We start from the raw sequence: 18,845 nt of genomic DNA, 5'->3' as shown, positions 1-18,845 counted from the left end.
GTACCCGCAGTGCTGTTTGGGGGGAAAAAAAGGGCAATTGGACCAAGTACTTAAGATAAATTTGCAGAGGCAGAGCATGAGTGGCACTAATTGGAGAGCTCTTTCCATTGTTTTTATTCACAGATTAATTTAGAAATCACACCTCCTGTGGAAATGTCTTATTTGTGGCCTGGGGGAGGTGTTTTTTGTTGCATCATCACTGGTAATTGACCTGTTCCTACACTGATCCTGATGGGCTAACACCTCCTTCACTGAAATTGTATCTGCATCATTTCTTAACTCATCAGCAACCAAAGCCAGTGATGTCTTTGTTTTGTGAACAGCCTGAATACTGTCAAACTTTTTTTTGAATTCATTTCTCAAGGCAAGACTGCATTTCCATTGTGCCTTTCACAATCCTTAGACATCCCAAAGCACTTTACCGGCAACCAAGTACTTATGAAGGGCAGTCATTGTTGTAATGAAGGAAATGCAGCACTTAATTGGGCACAGCAAGATCCCACAAACAGCAACTTGGTAATGGCCAGATAATCTGTTGTTGCAGTAAAGGTTTTTCCAAACTTGGTTGTTTGAGCTGATGACCTATTTTTAAAAGATTGGCCCACAAGCACTTGTTGGAAGTCTGAGCTTTATTGTTGACGTTGAACAAGCCCAAGTTTGAAATGTAACCATTGAGCCCCTTAGCAAGGTATGAACAAGGTGAACAAGAGTAGCACAGAGACCCAAGTACGTTAAGGAGTGGTCACAGTTTGCTTAGAACAAAGAAGTGTTTTTAAACGTTGATGGAATATTTTTCTTTTCACAGCTTGGACACCGTGGCACAATCCGAGAATTCTCTGGATTCAACCCCCAGGAAGATGCTGCCAAACTGAGAAAGGCAATGAAAGGGCTAGGTAAGTGGGACACGTCCTTTTCATGTTTTTAAATGAGTGTGCATGTGAGTGTGTGTTTCTGGAGCTCCGCAGCTGCCTTCATATCAAATTTGACTTCACTGTCCATTCACTGGATTGTTCGACGCCAATAGCTGATGACATCGCCACTCTCGTCACCACTTAGTCCTAAATGCTTGTCCAACAGGTATGTCAGACCAGGACGAGGTCATTCAACAAAATGGTTTCACCATTCAAATAGATGATGGCTGATGTCTGTCAACTCCCATTGACTCATGTTTGTTCCAAAACACTTAATACTCTTACCCAACACAAGGCCCATCAATTTCAATTTTGAGCTTTTAATTGTCCCCCAGCCTCGACAGCTTTCTGGGGAGAGAGTTGTAAATTTCCACATCCCTTTCAGTAGAAAAAGTGCTTCCTGACATCATCGCTGAATGACCTGGCTCGAATTTTATGGTCTTCTCTTTGTTCTGGGCACCATCCCCACAGCCCTTAAGTCAGAGGAAATAGGGTAGATTCTCTCTGCCAAATCCTCTGACCATCTTAAACACCTCAATTATACCCCTTTAATATTCTATTCTCGAGGGAATCCAAGCCTAGTTTATGCAGCCAGTCATTGTGATGATCAGCCCTGATGATATTCTGTTGAATCCTGAAGTAACTGAGCAAGGACAATCTGAGAGGAATCCAGTGGCGATCTTGGGACAGAGGGAGTAAATGTGACCTTGCCAATGTCACATGTATATCAGGATCAAAAGGAGGCTGGAAGAGGGATAACTTCAAAAAAAAAGGCAACATTAGAGAAGGCAGAATATGGCTGGAACTTTCTGAAGTTTGTCTGACCACGTCTGACTGTTCTCACTTTGATAACGACCTGGAACAAGGCAGACTGTTACTCACTGGCTCACTTCTACAAACATAGAAACATAGACAATGGGAGCAAGAGTAGGCCCTTCGAGCCTGCTCCACCATTCATCATGATCATGGCTGATCCTCTATCTCAATGCCATACTCCTGCGCTCTCCCCAAAGCCCCTGGCGCCATTAGTCTAGAAATCTATCCTTCTTAAATATCTTCAGTGGTTTGGCCTCCACAGCTTCTGTGGTAGAGAATTCCACAGGTTCACCACCCTCTGAGCGAGGGTAACCTTGTGCCTGTAAATGAGATGCCCTGAATTCTAACCCACAAATTTGCCTTTTCAGTTTAAGAACGGTGAGTATTAAATAAGAGGAGAGATGCCCCCACATGGCCAGTTTACAGTTTGAAATTGGAATTGAGTTTTGAATAGTAGCTGTGTAATTTCTGTGGGTTTGACCTGGAAGCTGTGGGAAGTTGTCTCCAACAAATCCAAGTGCTTAATGTCTGGTTGCTTTTTCGAAAAGTGGTCTGTTCCGCTGTCCTATCCTCACCAGTCTCCCGAGACACTGCCTTTGTGAGACGTGCAGCGTGGTCTTGGAGTTGCCATTTGCCAGAGACGTGTTCTGGTGAATGGCGACGAGAGATCAGGGAGGAGTGAAGGGCAAAGCGAGCTCCTGGCCACAATGCTGAGGCTTGGGAGTGATAGATAAACTGGTCATTCCTGCCAGTCATGCTCAGGGCTCAAATACCTCGAACTGAACTGAATCTAAAAGCAACTGCTTTTCGCAGACGTGAGCTTCAAGTACCGAGGTTGTAATACGGGAGAATGTCCATTACCTTTCAATGAAGTGCCTCTTCCAGGACGTGATTTTTTTTTTTTCCTTTTCCCCCCTCCCTCCCCTCACCACATGCTTGACTTCCCACTGAAGGTGTTCCTCTGCAGAAGGCACCAGCAACGAGAGCTCTCCAATCCCTCGCTCAACTGACTTGTTGTTGCTGCCTGGATGCACAGACGGAGTGACAGCAGGCTATGTCCTGGAAAATGCAGCAACTCCAAACTCCTGTCCCTTCTCACCCCCACATACATGGCAACGCGATTCCAGCAAATAGCTAACAAGTGGGAGCTCTGGCTGATCTGGTTTCCACCCCCCCCTCCCCCCCATCCTGGCTGCTCAAGGCGACCAAGGCCTGATGTGGATAAGTTGGCGGAGCACGGGGAAGCTAGGTAAAAGTGTGGGAGAAAGGAATACAAGGACGTGCTGAGAGGGGGTGGGCAGAAGCCTGTGTGGAGCAGGAACACAGATATGGACTAATTGGGCTGAATGGCCTGTGCCTGTGCTGTAGAGTGGCCATGAAACCAAGACTCTGCCATGGGCTGACATCAGAAAGCTTGCAGACTACCTCTAATCTTCCAATCCCAAACACAGGATTTAATTTTATGCTTTTTAGACCAGAAAATTGCAAGTTCCTTTTGAATTCTTTTCTTGTCGTGTAGGTACTGATGAGGATGCAATCATTGAAGTGCTGGCTCGAAGAACGATAGCCCAGAGGCAGCAGATCAAACTGGACTACAAGACTGCTTTTGGAAGGGTATGGGGTTTTCACTGCAGCTTTCAGGAGTTACTGAGAAACGTATTAATAGCTAATGTTAATTTCAAAGCTCCTTATCCACTGTGGGCCTCCAGCTAATCGCGGTTGTCGGGAATCTCTTCTGCTGCATTTATTGAATTTCAGTCTTGCCGTTCAGGATGGCAACCTGTAACTAGTGGAGTGCCACAGGGATCAGTGCTGGGGCCTCAATTATTTACAATATATTAATGACTTAGATGAAGAAGGTGAATGTACTGCCAAGGTTGCAGATGACACAAATAGATGCGTAGGCAAGTGGTGAGGGTGACCGTCTACAGAGGGATATAGGCAGGGTTAAGTAAGTGGGCATAAACTTGGCAGATGGAATATAATGTGGGGAAAATGTGAGGTTATGCACTTTGACAGGCAGAATAGAGGAGCTGAATATTATTTAAATGGAGAAAGACTGCAGAAAGCTGCAGCTCAGAGGGATCTGGGAGTCCTCATGCATGAATCACAAAAAGCTAACATACAAGTTCAGCAGGTAATAGGGAAGGCAAATGGAATGTTGGCATTTATTTCAAAGGGAAAGGAGTATAACAATAGGGAAATCTTGCTAAGACTGTACAAGGCATCAGTTAGACCACACCTAGAATACTGTGAACAGTTTTGGTCCTCTTAGCTAAGGAAAGATATACTGGCATTGGAGGCAGTCCAGCGAAGGTTCACTAGGTTGACCCTGGGTATGGAGAGATTTTCTTACGAGGAGAGGCTGAGTAGGTTGGGCCTGGACTCACTGGAGTTTAGAAGAATGAAAGCTGACCTTATTGAAACATATAAGATTCTTATGGGGGCTTGACAGGATAGATGCTGAGAGGTTGTTCCCCCTTGTGTGAGAATCTGGGACCAGGGGGCATAATCTCAGAGTAAGGGGTCCCCATTTAAGACAGATGAGGAGGAATTTCTTTGAGGGTAGTTAATCTGTGGAATTCTTTACTGTAGAGGCTGGGTCGTTAAGTATATTCAAGGCTAAGATGGACAGATTTTTAATCAGATAAAAACAAAAAAACTGCGGATGCTGGAAATCTAAAACAAAAACAGAATTACCTGGAAAAACTCAGCAGGTCTGGCAGCATCGGCGGAGAAGAAAAGAGTTGACGTTTCGAGTCCTCATGACCCTTCGACAGAACTCAAGTCCTGTCGAAGGGTCATGAGGACTCGAAACGTCAACTCTTTTCGTCTCCGCCGATGTTGCCAGACCTGCTGAGTTTTTCCAGGTAATTAGATTTTTAATCAGTAAGGGAATCAAGGGTTATGGGGGGAAAAGGCAGGAAAGTGGAGTTGAGGATTATCAGATCAGCCATGATCTCATTGAATGGCGGTGCAGAATTGATGGACCGAATGGCCTACTTCACAGTCTTACGCTGCCTATCAGTCACAGCATAAGAGGGTACCTTGATTGATACACTTGCTTCCACTGTGAGGTGTTAATTAAAACCTTTCTCATTGTTGTCAGGAGATCCTTAATACAAAAGAAAATCAAATAGAACTGGCAGAGTGAAGATAAACTAAACTTCATGGGCCATTTGTGCTGTTCCTGTCCTCCGTCCCAGGAGTTTGTGTTGCAGCCTAATTTTTTTTTCTTTTGACCCTCCCTCCTCCTCCTGGCGATAGTGAATCTCGGTTGCTATTTTGTGTTTTCTCTCCCTCTCTGCTAGCCCCAGCAGTTGAATTTCCACAAACTGTTCAATCCTGGGAGAGACCAGAGCTGAGCTCAGTTCCCAGCAACTGCTCAGCTCTTGGAGAAAAGTGGCTATGATCTTCAAATGTGGTGTAACTGGCAGAGGAAGCTCTTGTTTTTGTTCTGGTCTTGGCTTCCTTTTGCCTCAACTAAATGAGGTTTCAGGGAGTCTCAAAGAAACGGAACTGAAACTTCAACCTGAAAACATTGCTGTAATAAAAAGTCTAATTTGGAAAAACTAAGTAGGCTAGTTTCTGGGTTCAAAATTGCAGCTGCACTCCCGGACCAAGGGAATGTGAGCCTTTGCAAAGTGCACCCTGGTAACTGGGTCATCCGAGCTGCAGGGGCTGTAATGTGTTGTCAGAAATAGTGGGATCGCTCTGTGCAGTAGATGGTACAGAAGCATTTTCAATCTGTGAATTTGGACCTCTCCGGGTCCACGAGGGAATCTGGTTTCCATAATTCTTGAATGTTAGCCCCTTTCTATTGGTGCACACAAGTCAACATCGATGGCACTGTTCCCGTTTGAGTGGTTAAAAATGGGGCTCTGGAGAGTCTGACAATAATTGCAGAGAGTCACTGACAAAAGTTCAAAAAGCAATGTTAGAGAGATGATTGTCTGTCTGTCTGTCTGTCTTTCGGAGAAAACGGCAAAGTGAAATTAGTGGGGCCTCAGCTGATCTGAGATAGCTTAATGTTGTCACTGTTCATTGTGTGACTGACAACAAGTGTTCTTTGTACATTCAGGGTCACACCAATATCACAAATTTCCCAGTCTGGTTCTAAATATCAGATTGATGTAGCGATTAAAATAATTGGGAACAAATTGTTTTAGTTCAATGTGTAGTCCTTTCACTGATGGCCATCTCTTTAATATCTCACCCTGTTTTTCACCTTTTCATATTTCGACCAGGACCTAATCAGTGACTTGAAATCTGAAATATCTGGCAACTTTGAACAGGTCGTCATTGGGCTGATGATGACTCCTGTCATGTATGACGTGCATGAACTGAAAAAATCCATCAAGGTATGTGAACCGTTGTGGTCTGTCAATATTTGAACATCTTGGGAGGCGAGTTGATGGAGGGATGGGTGACTGCAGACAAAGGATTTATTGTAGCAGTGACTTCTCATTTTGTCCTGTTGGCGAGCTGATGTGTCCTTGTTCAGGAAATACAACTTAACAATCCGACATTATAAGGCTCCATAGTATGTTAATATTCAACTATCTGAAATGAATTAGGCACACAGGTTCTGAAGGTGGATTTATGTCTGTCTCCTTGGATACCTTTAACCCAAGTACAATATTGAAGTGATGGGACATCAGACCAAGGTTTTTATCACCTTGTAGCTGCAGCATTAGGTGGGCAAAACCTATGCGACCATTCAAAGGAGCAACCAATCCTTTCTTGAGCAATTCATAGGTTGCTTATCTCATTGAAGTTTGTGGGATCTTGCTGTGTGCAAAACATTTTCCAAATAAGAATAGCCATTTCACCTTGAATTAATTCATTGTACTTCCAGCTCTTTCAGAGTTGACTAAAATGTTGTTTTTGATTTTTGACAATTCAGATAGAGGAAGTATTTTTTGCTAGCTGCAGAGTCCACAATGTTGGGTCATAGGGCAGGATTTTACAGCCCTGCCACAGCAGGGACCGGGCCGTAAAGTGTGGCGAGCGGTTCAGCAGGACTGCAAAATCCCGCCAGCAGGAGGGGCTGTAAACTTTGGCCCATAAGCCTTTAAAAATTAAAGTCAGCCAGACCTTTTGCAAGGGAAACTAGCCAAGAGCTTCACACAAAGCAAACAAAGTACAGATTTGGAACTCACTCTTCCACAAATTGATGCTGGCTCAATTGCTCATTCTAAAACTGAGACTGATGGGCAAATACATTACGGGACATAGGGCAAAGGTGGGTGTGTGCAGTTTGGTCACTGATCAGCTGTGATTTTGCTGAATGACAGAACGTGCTGAAGGGGCAGGATGTCTGCCTCCTGTTCCTTATATTGGGCGTGCTTTGGTTTCAGGGCTACTGCAAGCTGCCCAAGTTTATCCTAAGCAATCTATTGTTGTCAAATGAATTTCCAAGGCCAAAATCGTTCCAATAATTGACAAGTGGTGATATTATTACTGTGATGCCACATGATTTTTTTTTCCCCATGAAAGCTGAAAAAAGATTAATCCTGAAGGTACAAAGATGTAAAATTGCAGCAAATGTGCACTTGCTAAAGGTCGTTGTACATAATGAATTTCTTTGTACCTCATCAGTACTTCTCTCCATCCCTGCACACTGAGTCAAGTTGGTAATTTGACACTGACTTGGTCCCACTCCAGATTTTGTCCCATTTGGACTGTGCTTGCACAAAAGGAAATTCAAATATTGACAGTGTTGGTTAGGTGCTGTCCCTGCTGCTGCTCTGATTCCATTCTCACTGTTGTTTGTACACAATTTATCTTGTGTCATTAGGAAGCCCTCTGGGTCTGAAATAAGGAATCATCATTGCATAGATATGTGGGTAGCTGCTGTTTTCAAACCAGAGCCCTTGACTGTTCAGTTATTTCAATTTTCCAAGTCTTACTGGGTGAATCCTTCCTGGATTCATTTCATCTCTGGTGTTCCTCTTCACTAAGGGGTGAGTGATTCATTAATGCAGAAGCGAACTGGGTCATTACCTATCCCTACAATGGGCTATTTTGCCAACTAAGTGCATGTGACTGAAACTATTTAACTGTACAGAAGTGAAATCCAGTTTCGCGTTGGGATATAGAGAACAATGGCATTACCAGTCGCTGGATCAAAATCTTGGAACTCCCTCCCTCCCAGCACTGAGAGTGCCACATGGACTGCCACGGTACAAGAAGGCAGCTCACCACTGCCTTTTCAAGGGCAACTAGGGATGGCGAACAGATGCTGGCCTGAGCAGTGATGCCCACATGCCATGCAAGAATTTTTTAAAAAGTTAAGAACCGAACAACTTGAGCCACAGTGGTAATGATCAGAAAAGAGATAAGAAACGTCCAAAACTTACCTCTCTCCAGCTCCCTTTACTGCTGGCCTGTTAAACTTCATGCAATTTTAGAGAAGCAGCCACTGAAATGCTCCCAGTTAAGTCCTTGAGCAACCTATGTTCCTGCTCTGATCCACTTAGGAAACTAGACAATGTTGTAATCCGTTCATTGGCAACAAGACAGCCTTCAAAGCTAAATTTGGACTGAATATTTCACTGCAAACCTAGTGGGTTTTTTTTAACCATTATTTAATTTTTCTTTCTTTCTGCCAGTCCATCAATTTGCTGTTTTGAAATTGGAATTATTTCAGTCATCTAACTCTGGAGGCAAGTGGGGACTGGAACATGTGGCAACCCTGCTGCTTTCATGTACTTTCCAGTGAGATCCCTGCTCCTTTACATGTTACAACCTCCAGAGTAAAACTTCAATACCACCACTTCCTCAACCGTTGCTGGTTCTGTCTCTTGCTATTTCGAAGAGCAGGGGAGTTCTCCCCAGTGTTGTGGTCAATATTTATTCCTCAACCAGCATCACTAAAACCCATGTTTATTCTGGATGTTTGTGGGACTTGCTGTACAATGACATTAAAATCTCTCTTACCCTCTAATTTCCTTTCTCATATGCATATCAAGCCAGCTGCTGTTTTTCAAGGTGTCAATTTGACCCTGAATTGCTCCGGTTCTTTGGGAGTTTGTTTCACACGGTCACTGACCTGTGGACAGGTTCTTGAATTGTGTTTGCTTCTACATATCCCTTCATTATCTTTACTGGAAAGAAAAAGCCTACAGGACTTGTCAAGTCGTCGTTTCTTTGAGTCACTGTTGACTTATGTAAATGTCAACATTGGTGCCTATGTCCCTCCACACCGATGCCTGGTACGAGACCCTGTAGTCAAACATTACTGACATGTAAATGACGCACTGTGCATTGACCTCCAGTTCAGTGCCATATTCAAAAACAGTCAAATTAATATTTGAAGATAAAAATGTCTGTTAAACAAAAATTGTCATTCCTGCTAGTGTCCTGCAAGGTTGTCTCCAACAGGGACAACTATTGATCAAACAGATCGCTGGGTGAGATCTTAGACTTTGGGCCCATTCTTTCTTCCTGTTGGAATGGCTTCAAAAACCTGACTGTGGCGCAAAAAATGGCACATGATGATAACTCATTTTTCAACTGCCACTTCTCTTTCTTCAACAGTACAGGCTACTTAGAAAGCGGTAGCATGGGCGAGACACCACAGAACTGAAACTTTTTGACCTAATGAGTCAGTGTTGGCATTTATCATCCATATTCACAATTAGACCTAACCACATTTCCTCATCCTGTCCATGTCCTCTTACCTGCATATCTCACCTAATCGTGGATGTTGCTGCAGTTTCTGCCTCCTCCACTAACCCTGCAACCCGCCTCGCCACTCTTCCTGAACCCAGTCCTGGTCAACAGTCCTCCCTTTACTCGATCAAAAGAGAAATTGATGCATTGCATTGATCCTCTACATCACTGTTGTTCGAATGTTGTTGAATGTTCGCAAACGGCTGCTGCACTTGTCTAGGTGATGGTCACTGTGTTCCAAGAGTGATTCATTGCACAGAGTGCTTTCAAACATTACACAACATATCTCGAATAATTTCCAGCCTAAATCTTGAGGCACCTGAGAGTCTCAGCATTTCAACGGAACATTTATTTTTTTGAAGGGCTTTATTTCTGCAGCTATGTAGAAATGCAGTGGGATGGAGAAACTTTGGGCTGGGTTAATAATTTTCATTCACTGCTAAGCTGGTTGTTGTGCTTGTCAGGAATCTTTTTTTTCAAACAGGCTCACGGTTAATTCATCATAAACACAATGTGTTGCTCTGAAGTCTGAAAGGAAGGTATAACTAACTGTGTTTGGCCCTAGGGTGCCGGGACTGATGAAGGTTGTTTAATTGAAATTTTGGCTTCACGGGACAATGAAGAAATCCAGCAAATTATTGCTACTTACCGGAAAGGTACTTTGCTCCATTTATCTCCCCTCCCCACAGCTAAGTGCAGCCCTGAATGCAGAATGAACTCCCTTTCTGTACAGTCGGTTCAGTTGACTGGTATCTGAAGGCTTATCGGTACAGGCTTCCTGTGATGGAGTTTGAGCACGGCTAACTTATCACCAACAACTCCATACTTTTATAGACCATTCAATGCAATAAGAAGTGTCACACAGGAATGTAACCAGACCGCATTTGACATTGAGCCAAAGACTTTAGACAGTAGGACAGATGACCAAAAGCTTGGTTAAAGAGATGTTTTGAAGGAGAACCATAAAGGAGGAGAGAGAGAGAGAGAAAAAGGCAGAGAGGTTCGTGGAGGGAATTGCAGAGCTCGCGGTCCAGATTGGCTGCCTTGCTTTCACCACTGGTGAGTGAAGAAAGTGCAGTAGGGAGGAGAGGGCAGGTTGGAGGAGTTCAGGGGCAGCAGAGGGCTGGAGAGTGACGAGGTTACAGATTTGGAGAGGGGCAAGATGATGGAAGGATTTGAACACTAGTTTGACTATTTTTAAATATTGGCTTGGTGTTTTTATTTGGCCATGTTTCTCAGAGACGTCAAGTACAGAAAACTGGTTGTAGTCTCTGAGGAGAGGGACTGGAATGTTGGTGGCGTGTTTCCTTCTATACTCTCTCCGCCTAGCTCACGATGGGAGTTTTTCTTTTCCTCTAGAGTTTGGCAAGAGTCTCGAAGATGACATCTGTGGAGACACTTCCCATATGTTCCAGAGAGTCCTGGTGTCCCTGGCAACGGTAAGGAATGGACAACAGAACTTATCCTGCCCTCCCAGGCACTGAGCTCTGAGTGGAGATCGGGCGACCTTTCTCTGTCTCCGACCTGCAGCCTCTGCCAACATCTCTTCTCTGCTGGAAGAGGGAGAGCTCCTTTTATCCTTGCTACCTGGTTCAAATTGACTTTCAGAAAATGTTGATAGTGATATGGCAGGCGGTGCCAGTGTTTTCAGTAGGAGTGAAACCAATGCAGTGCATGGTTGATACTTGAATGCTGAGGAGAGTTTGATGGAGAGGTTAATCACACCACCTTGTTGAGCCATTAAATAACCCCCTTCACTGCTTGGTCCACCCAATTCTTTCACCTTCCACTGGTCTACCTGGCAGTCTTGTTTCTGTGTGATGTAGGTCCAAAATGGTCTGTTTTACTAGTTTGAAAGCTGAGTCCCTTGGTCTGACTCAAGAGTTTTTACTTCAGTTTTTTTCAGATGTAATGTTAGCGTATCATATACGATGTTTCGTGGAAATAATGTTAACCCAACTCTCCTTGGCTGGAAACCTATGGGATGAGGTGTAAGGCCAGTATCCCACTACTGCCAATGGGAGGTCTTGTGGCTCAGTGGGTAGTTTCCCTGCCTCTGAGCCAGAAGCTCCAGATTCAAGTCCCACTCCAGGACTTGATGGCCAAGGAAAGTGCGTTCATAATGGGGCCAAGCAGGTGGATTATCAACCTGTAAATCCTTCCAATACACCTATGGCAGATGTTAAGAGCGAGAAGAATCTCCTGGTCAATGATGCTCGATGGGGAGTGGTGCCCCTCAGGCTGTAGTCTCTCGCGACAGGCCCATGGTCCTGTCTCTGGGAAAACCTAGCTGTAGGAACGGGTCGAAGCACATGTTTTGTATGCCTCGTGCATCGAGCCTCAATCTAAATCTACTGCCAATGGAGAGTGAAACCGTGGGGAGTCCAAGACCAGCATCGCACCCGATCACTTCAGTGTCCTGATACGCAAGTCTGATTTTAAAAACAGACCCCCACCCCACCCCCCCCCCCTTTTCCTTTCAAAGGGGATCATGAAGCTATGTTTTTCCAGTTTAACGCAGTGACTGATACTTTGAACAGTTGTGGATCAGTCAGGATACTTCTGGTACTGCCTGAAACACTAAGTAACAGGAATTGGACTCTGCACTCCAGCTCATTGTTCTGCAAGATATAAGTACACCTCACAGCTACATTAAGGGTCAAGTCAAGGGGCCACTGTATGATCTTGTGGTGAGTGCTAACCCTAACCCAGTAAACTTGGCTGTAACCTGAGTCTGGTTTTCCTATGTGGTTAGAAGCTGTCCCTTTGGCTTCTGCTGTCACTGAGCTGAACAGCGAACATAGAGAAACACTTCCTTTCCACTGCTGGGTCCTTCCTCCTGATCATGAACCGTGTGCACTCAATATGGAAAATGTTTGCTTCTTTACAGGGAAACCGAGATGAAGGAAATTTGGTGGATGATGAGCAAGCCGAAAAGGATGCCAAGGTTGGTAGTGCTATGAGACAGCAAGGGTTTAATGCGTTTGAATGGTTCAATCTTGGGCCAGTAACGAGAGTAAACCACTCCCAGTCTTGAACCCCACTCAGCCATCCAGGGGTTTTCCTGCTGCTTTTCCCAGATCTGCAGGTGCATTCAAGTGATTCCTTGTTGTTTATCAATGTATTTATTTCTCAGTGAATTCTGCTGGGTTTGAATATTCGTCAGAGTCAAACTCTCAGTTCTGCTCACACCAGATCCACTTGGCTCATTACTTTGACCCTTGTTATGTTGAGGTCAACAGAAGCATCTTTTTCTAACTATTCCCTTTTTTTACTTTCCTCTCATTTCCCGTTCACTTTCGCTTCCTGCCAACACTCTGTCTCTCTCTCTCTAACCCAGTTTTGCAAGCTTTTTGTCCAAACCTGTTTTGCCGAGTGTAGAAGCTGGCTCATTCCAGGTTGACCACACACTGCTGGCACCTCCCTATTAGTCCAGTCACCTGTAGACTGTCCCAGAGCCTCTTGTCTTCTGCACGTTTTCCGATGCGGCTTTTCACTCTGAATGATCCTTCCCAGCTCCACTCGAATCATCCCACATAGTGTTTCAGACATTGATGCTCCTCTCCTGCTCCTTGAGGTCTGAGAAACAGCTGCTCAGTGTATATTTAGCAACGAAACAAGATTGAGGAGACAAATGGGGATGGTGTAAAATTAATGAAGGTGGGTATTGGAGAAGTGTGCTGGGGGTTGGTGGGCACCAGTTTAATCAAAGGGATTAGTGCTGCCAATCTTTGTACAGCCCTTGCTTCTTGTAAGCTTTTAGAGATGTGCAAACGAGGGCTAAATGGGCAAACTGCATCCTGCCTTTAATGTACTGAGTGAGCACATACCTTTTTGGTATCCTTAGTTCAGTCAGGATTTATCTAGTGGTTAATAATGGCTGGGTCCTGAAAAATAAACCTTCCTATATCACTCTATCGAGACAATGGATTGCAATGTTCATCTGCCTCTCGCTTCTTTAAACTTGTGTTTCCTCTCCTCTCCCAACCTTTTTAAAAAAAAAAACTCCAAAGAGGGTTTCTTTCAGGTAACAGCAGATAAGACTTAGGCTGGGACTTTACAGCCCCACAACAGCAAGTCTCTTTTCCCCCCCCCCCCTCTCCACCCCCAACACCCCAAACCTACTCCCCCCACCACCACCAGCGGATGCAGCAAGCCATTTAAATCTCCATTCAGTTCAGCGAGGTTGGAAAATCCTGGCTTTGACATTTTTGTACAAGGCTGAAACCCTGAAATACAAATGATATCAGTGATGCTACCTTTACAGATTTGAGCTGATTATAGACAATTACAGCAGCTTCATGTCTGAGAATCATTGACTTAAGGAATCCCTGACACTGACTATATATTTGGGTCTTAATATTGTGCTGGCTAAACATACATTTTACTGTTTCACTCCACAACCTTCACGTTTCTTTTTCAAAGGCATCTCCTGGCCCTGAATCAGTACAGTGTGTCCTAACCTACAGGCTTTTATTGAGCTCCAAGTGGCCTGGGAGTATTGACAGCACAAGAGTTCCTTCACAGACTCCATTGTTCATTTTACTTTATTTCACTGCACAGGATTCCTTCCTTAGTGCAACCCTCACACCCTTGACCCCCCAAAAGTCACAGCCATGTGAGAAGAATACTGAACCAGTCCATGACTGATGATTTTGTGAAGTTTTGGCAACATGGGAAAAACCAGCAGTTGAAAGTTCAGGGTTGCAAAAGGGCTGGGAGCACACACGTTGTCTCTCTTTTGCATGTGCTCATATCACCAAGCATCCTTATTGTTTTATTGAATGATTTACAGCCATACAAGGACCTTGTGTGTGATTTTTCTCTGCATCGTGAGAGAAAGGAAACACTCCTTTCTTTGACACACAGACAATGCTTCTCACACCATAGGAACTTGCCCATAGGCTCTTAAATCCTTATTGGAATTAGAATGTATTTTTTTTTTAAAACACCCTATAGCCAGTTTGAGACCTGTTCAGTTTTCTGAATAAGGAGGTGATGTCTCTGTATGATTGTTCTGGAACTCGTTTCACCAAATGTGTGCTTAACCCTGTTGCTTCTGAAGCCTGGTTTATGTGACCAGATTCTGTCGTGCTTTTGCAAGGGTGTGGGGGTGACATAGGTGCAGGAATGCCAATTCCCAAAAGTGTCTCACTGCAACTTGTTCTGTCTTCCTTGTTCTATTGTAAACCAGACACTGTACGAAGCTGGTGAGAAACAGTGGGGGACGGATGAAGTTGCATTCTTGACCATTCTCTGTACCAGGAACCCAACCCATTTGAGAAGAGGTGAGGCTTTCTGGCTTCTTTTTTCAAGCAAACCACTTTCACTCTTCCTGAGATGTTCTGGGTCTTTTGTCAACAGCAAATCACTTAAATGTTGAAAAATTGTTTGCCTATCTCTGCGGTTTTTTAAAAAAAACAACCCCCGCTCCCCTTGGAGAGGTTTGTGGGATTCCCCTTCCACTGCAGTATGTTGAACAGGAGCTGCAATGTCTGTGGAAACAGAGGCCCCAGTGGGCACTCGAGATCCTCATTTAAAGTGGGATGGGTGAGTTCTCCTCGGCATCCTGGCCAACGTCACCAAAATAGATGATCTGATTGTTCATCCAATTGCTTGGTGTGGGATCCTGCTGTGCACAAATTAGCTGCTGCGTTTCCTATGTTGCAACAGTGACTGCATTTCAAATTTTCGTTAATGGGCTGTAACGTGCTTTGTGATGTCCTGAGGATGTGAAGGGTGCTGTGGAAGTCCAATTCTTTTATCTTTTACCTTTTTACTGAGTGCCATTGTACTGCAGGCCAGTCACCTCTCAACTGGAAGCACTGAGGAGATTTCCAGGATGACAGACTGGCGCCTCTCTCTCTCTCTCTCTCTCTCGCTCATTTCCAGTTGTTGATGTGTCCAAGCAGCTGGTTGCCTTTCAGGAATATGGTGTTGGCTTACAACCAATCGAGGCTTTCATGTTCTCAGCTGTCATTCACCCTTTTGTTACTTCCTGATAACTGAAGTTGACAGCCCAGCTGCACTTGTATTTTTTTTTACATGATAGGGAAATGCTAATCCACTGAGCCCTTTGAGAAATTGCCTACCTTGAGATATCTGTCTGCTTTCCAAGTGGGAAAAATTCCACCTGCGTTTGACAGAAACTGAAGACAAATGTAAAACCTGTGACACTGCCTTCTCCCTGATCCCATATAAACCTTCACCCACCCCTCATGGCTGCTCTCTGTTCTGATCCAATGTGTGAATTTAAAAGGTCTTGCTTGGGCAAAGTTACACTTGATTTGACTTTTTTAAATTTCCTGCTTTCATTGAAGGTGATTTTAATTAAATGCATTTACAAACAGTGGATTTATATAATGTACATATGCACATGAGTGTGTATATGTTGTAGATGTGTACATGTTATACAGATGTGTGTGTGTGTGTGTGTGTGTGTGTGTGTGTGTGTGTGTGTGTGTGTGTGTGTGCTTATATCCATCGGAAATAAGCATTTATATATGTTTTGTTTGTTTGACAACCTCCAGCATGACCCACAATACTTGACAACCGCTGATGTATTTTGCTTGGAAGTGTTGTCGGTGGTGGAATGTTGGGAAACAGCAGTTAATTTGCATACAGCAAACTCCCACAAACAAGAATGTGATAATGATGGGGAAAATCTGTTTTGGAAATTTTTTTGCGGGTTCATGTTGGCCAGGACACCAGGGAGAACTCGCTCCTTTTCTGGAATAGATCCGCCTCGATCCATCAGAGGCTGATGGTATCAGAATATTCGCTCTGAAAGCTGGCACCTCAGACAGTGCAGCACTCCACCGGTCCTCACCCTCTGACAGCACTGCACTCGCTCCGTACCACACTGGGAGTGGCAGCCTACGTTTTTGTGCTCCAATCTCTTGAAGCCACAATTATCTCACCTGGAGGCAAGAGTGCTGCACACTGAGGCACCTCAAAAGTTTTGTCTCCAAAATGCAGTTGCTCATATTATCTCTTGCACTTCAGCTGTATTGTTACTCCCACCTCTGACTCGATGGGGGGAGGAAACATGTCACTGAAGATCTGCCCAGATATGCCGATTATATCACAGCTCTGCATGTGTACAGCTTTCCCACTCTGATTGAAATGCTGTACAGTTTAAAACGGATGCTGGAAAGATCCAAAGCTGAGCCTCGTTCCCAGAGGAAACACTGAGCAGCCACCAGCAGAGTTCTTCTGCTAGTTGGAAGGAAAGGCTTTCTGCCAACTTGCGATCACTTAGAAATGTGGCAAAACTCTGTATCTGATGCTTTGAGGCGGCCAGAGCTTAGCCTGCAAATCATTTTTAACGTAACGATATGTAATTGTACCAAATAAAATGCGCAGGCATTTCCTCAGGGTAGAAATGAGTCTTTTCTTCAGTACAATTCAAGGTAAGTGACTGGATAATATTTGATGAAGCATGAGGTCTTCATTACTCAACAGTGCAGTCATTCAGGCTGGCGAGAAATTATACCCTCCATAGATGGTAAAAATCATTTTATCTCCCAGAGATTGGCAGCCTCAATCATGCAGTTGAAATCCTCTGCCTTGCGTTTCTTAAGGGTATCTGTGCAGACAGGGAAATTTACCTCTTCATACTGGTTTGAGTCAGCTGCACTTTCATGGCCAGGACACGGCATAGTTGTCTCCGTGACTGCATTCATCAAATGCTTCTGCTGCAGTGGCTTGGGGTGAAACTGGTTCCTGAGGTGGGAATGTGGAGGGGAATAAGTTCGGGACTGTCAGGGGAAGTACAATTTCCGTGCTGTAAATCAATTCGATCAATGAGAATGTTTGAGCTCCACTTAAGCCTCCTTCCCACCTGACATGATGTCCGTGATTTCTGCTGAAGGTTCTAGAATCGCTGCAGATATTTGGAAAAAGTCTGGTACAAGTTGAGCCATTAACTATCATTAAATTCATGTCCCCACCAACATTTTCCTTGGATTCCTCTTGCTCATGTACGATGGGAACTTTCACAATGAACTATTAAAGACAAATGTGGTTTTTGTAACATGTGAACGTTTGTTACAGAATGAGATGGCAAAAGCAGAAGGAATTTCTGAAAGAGTGCATAAAAAGTCAGGAGATAATGTGCAGAGAGGACGGGAATTGGAGGATAGCCCTCCTCCCTGATGGGCTGAATGACAGCCTCCTGTGCCGTGGCATTCTATATTGTTGTTAGATAAGCACAGACAATTATCAGTCAGAAATTTGTCTTTATCCAGCATTCCCACATCCGCTTTCCAAACGACAAAGATGAGAAGTGTTCAAGAGCAAGATGCATTGCTGACCTGGTTTCCTTTAATTCCCCCTTCTCTTCACAAAGCCCCAACATGGCATGTGGCGTATGCAACTGATCTTTATACTTCAACTGGCGCTGGTTGAGTCCAGATGTTGGAGAGACTGGCATCATCCCGCTCGCTCACTTAATTTGTGCTGCTGTAGTGGCCCCTTGAACCTGGTTTTCCGATCATTCATCCTGACTGCGATAATGAAGAGTCAGCGGCAGGAAGCCTAAAGGCAGTGTAAGAATTCTTTGGCAAGGCTGAGAAAAGAGCTGGAGCTGGGGTGGGAGTGATTGGATTTCTGTTGTAAAGAACAGGCCCATTGGGTGGAATGGCCTTCTGTCCTGTATAATTCTGATTCTGCAACAACTTGCATTGACTGGCAGTTGTACTCAGTCAATCTCATTTTCAATGTGCTATCTTTCTGAACAGTATTTGAGGAGTACAAGGTGATTTCCAAAAAAGACATTGAGAGCAGCATTAAGGGAGAGATGTCTGGCAGTCTGGAAAATGCTTTACTGGCAGTTGGTGAGTTGCCTGATTTGCTTTTCTCCTCTTCCCAACTGATCTTGCACCATGCTATTGAATAATCATTTCTGAATCTCTCTCCCAGTTAAGAACATGAAGAACCAGCCTGCCTACTTTGCAGAGAGACTGTACAAGTCGATGAAGGTAAATGGACTCCAAGCTTACAGCTCACTCTGGTCATACCTCCTTTTTGAGCCTTTTGGTTAATTTATTGACGGGATGTGGGCTTCACGGGCTGGGCCAGCATTTATTGCCCATTCCTAGTTGCCCTTGAGAACGTTGTGGTTAGCTATTGCTTTGAACCGCTGCAATCCATGTGGTGGTAGGTGCACCCACAATACTGATAGGGAGGATTTCCAGGATTTTGGCCCAGCGACAGTGAAGAGACGGTGATATATTTCCCAGTCAGAGTGGTGAGGGGCATGAATGTTTTGTGGATGGGATGCAATCAAGTGGGCCGCTTTGTCCTGGATGGTATCAAGCTTCTTGAGTAGTGCTGTTGTTGTTCTGCAATTTGTTCAAGTGATCACTGAACAGATGGCTAGATAACACAAGGTCCTTGCGGCTGGTGTGCGATTGTGCCCTTAAGACCTCAGTCTAGTTT

At 44.4% G+C, this 18,845-nt stretch overlaps 1 protein-coding gene across 4 annotated transcripts in view; it reads left to right on the top strand.

Moving 5' to 3' along the window:
* Positions 1–18,845, top strand: part of LOC121289864 (annexin A4-like) — a 39,838-nt gene that overhangs the window by 14,709 nt on the left and 6,284 nt on the right. For all 4 annotated transcript variants that reach the window (XM_041209772.1, XM_041209773.1, XM_041209775.1 and 1 more), the window contains exons 3-11: positions 806–893; positions 3,247–3,341; positions 5,975–6,088; positions 9,970–10,060; positions 10,764–10,843; positions 12,295–12,351; positions 14,599–14,692; positions 18,146–18,241; positions 18,327–18,385. In XM_041209772.1, coding sequence (XP_041065706.1) covers positions 806–893; positions 3,247–3,341; positions 5,975–6,088; positions 9,970–10,060; positions 10,764–10,843; positions 12,295–12,351; positions 14,599–14,692; positions 18,146–18,241; positions 18,327–18,385 — 774 coding nt within the window. The remainder of the gene's footprint in view (positions 1–805; positions 894–3,246; positions 3,342–5,974; positions 6,089–9,969; positions 10,061–10,763; positions 10,844–12,294; positions 12,352–14,598; positions 14,693–18,145; positions 18,242–18,326; positions 18,386–18,845) is intronic.

The sequence above is a fragment of the Carcharodon carcharias genome, chromosome 17 (assembly GCF_017639515.1).
Source record: "Carcharodon carcharias isolate sCarCar2 chromosome 17, sCarCar2.pri, whole genome shotgun sequence".
Lineage (NCBI taxonomy): Eukaryota > Metazoa > Chordata > Chondrichthyes > Lamniformes > Lamnidae > Carcharodon > Carcharodon carcharias.
The sequence above is the reverse complement of the archived record's forward strand: the minus strand, read 5'-3'. Positions and strand labels throughout refer to the sequence as shown.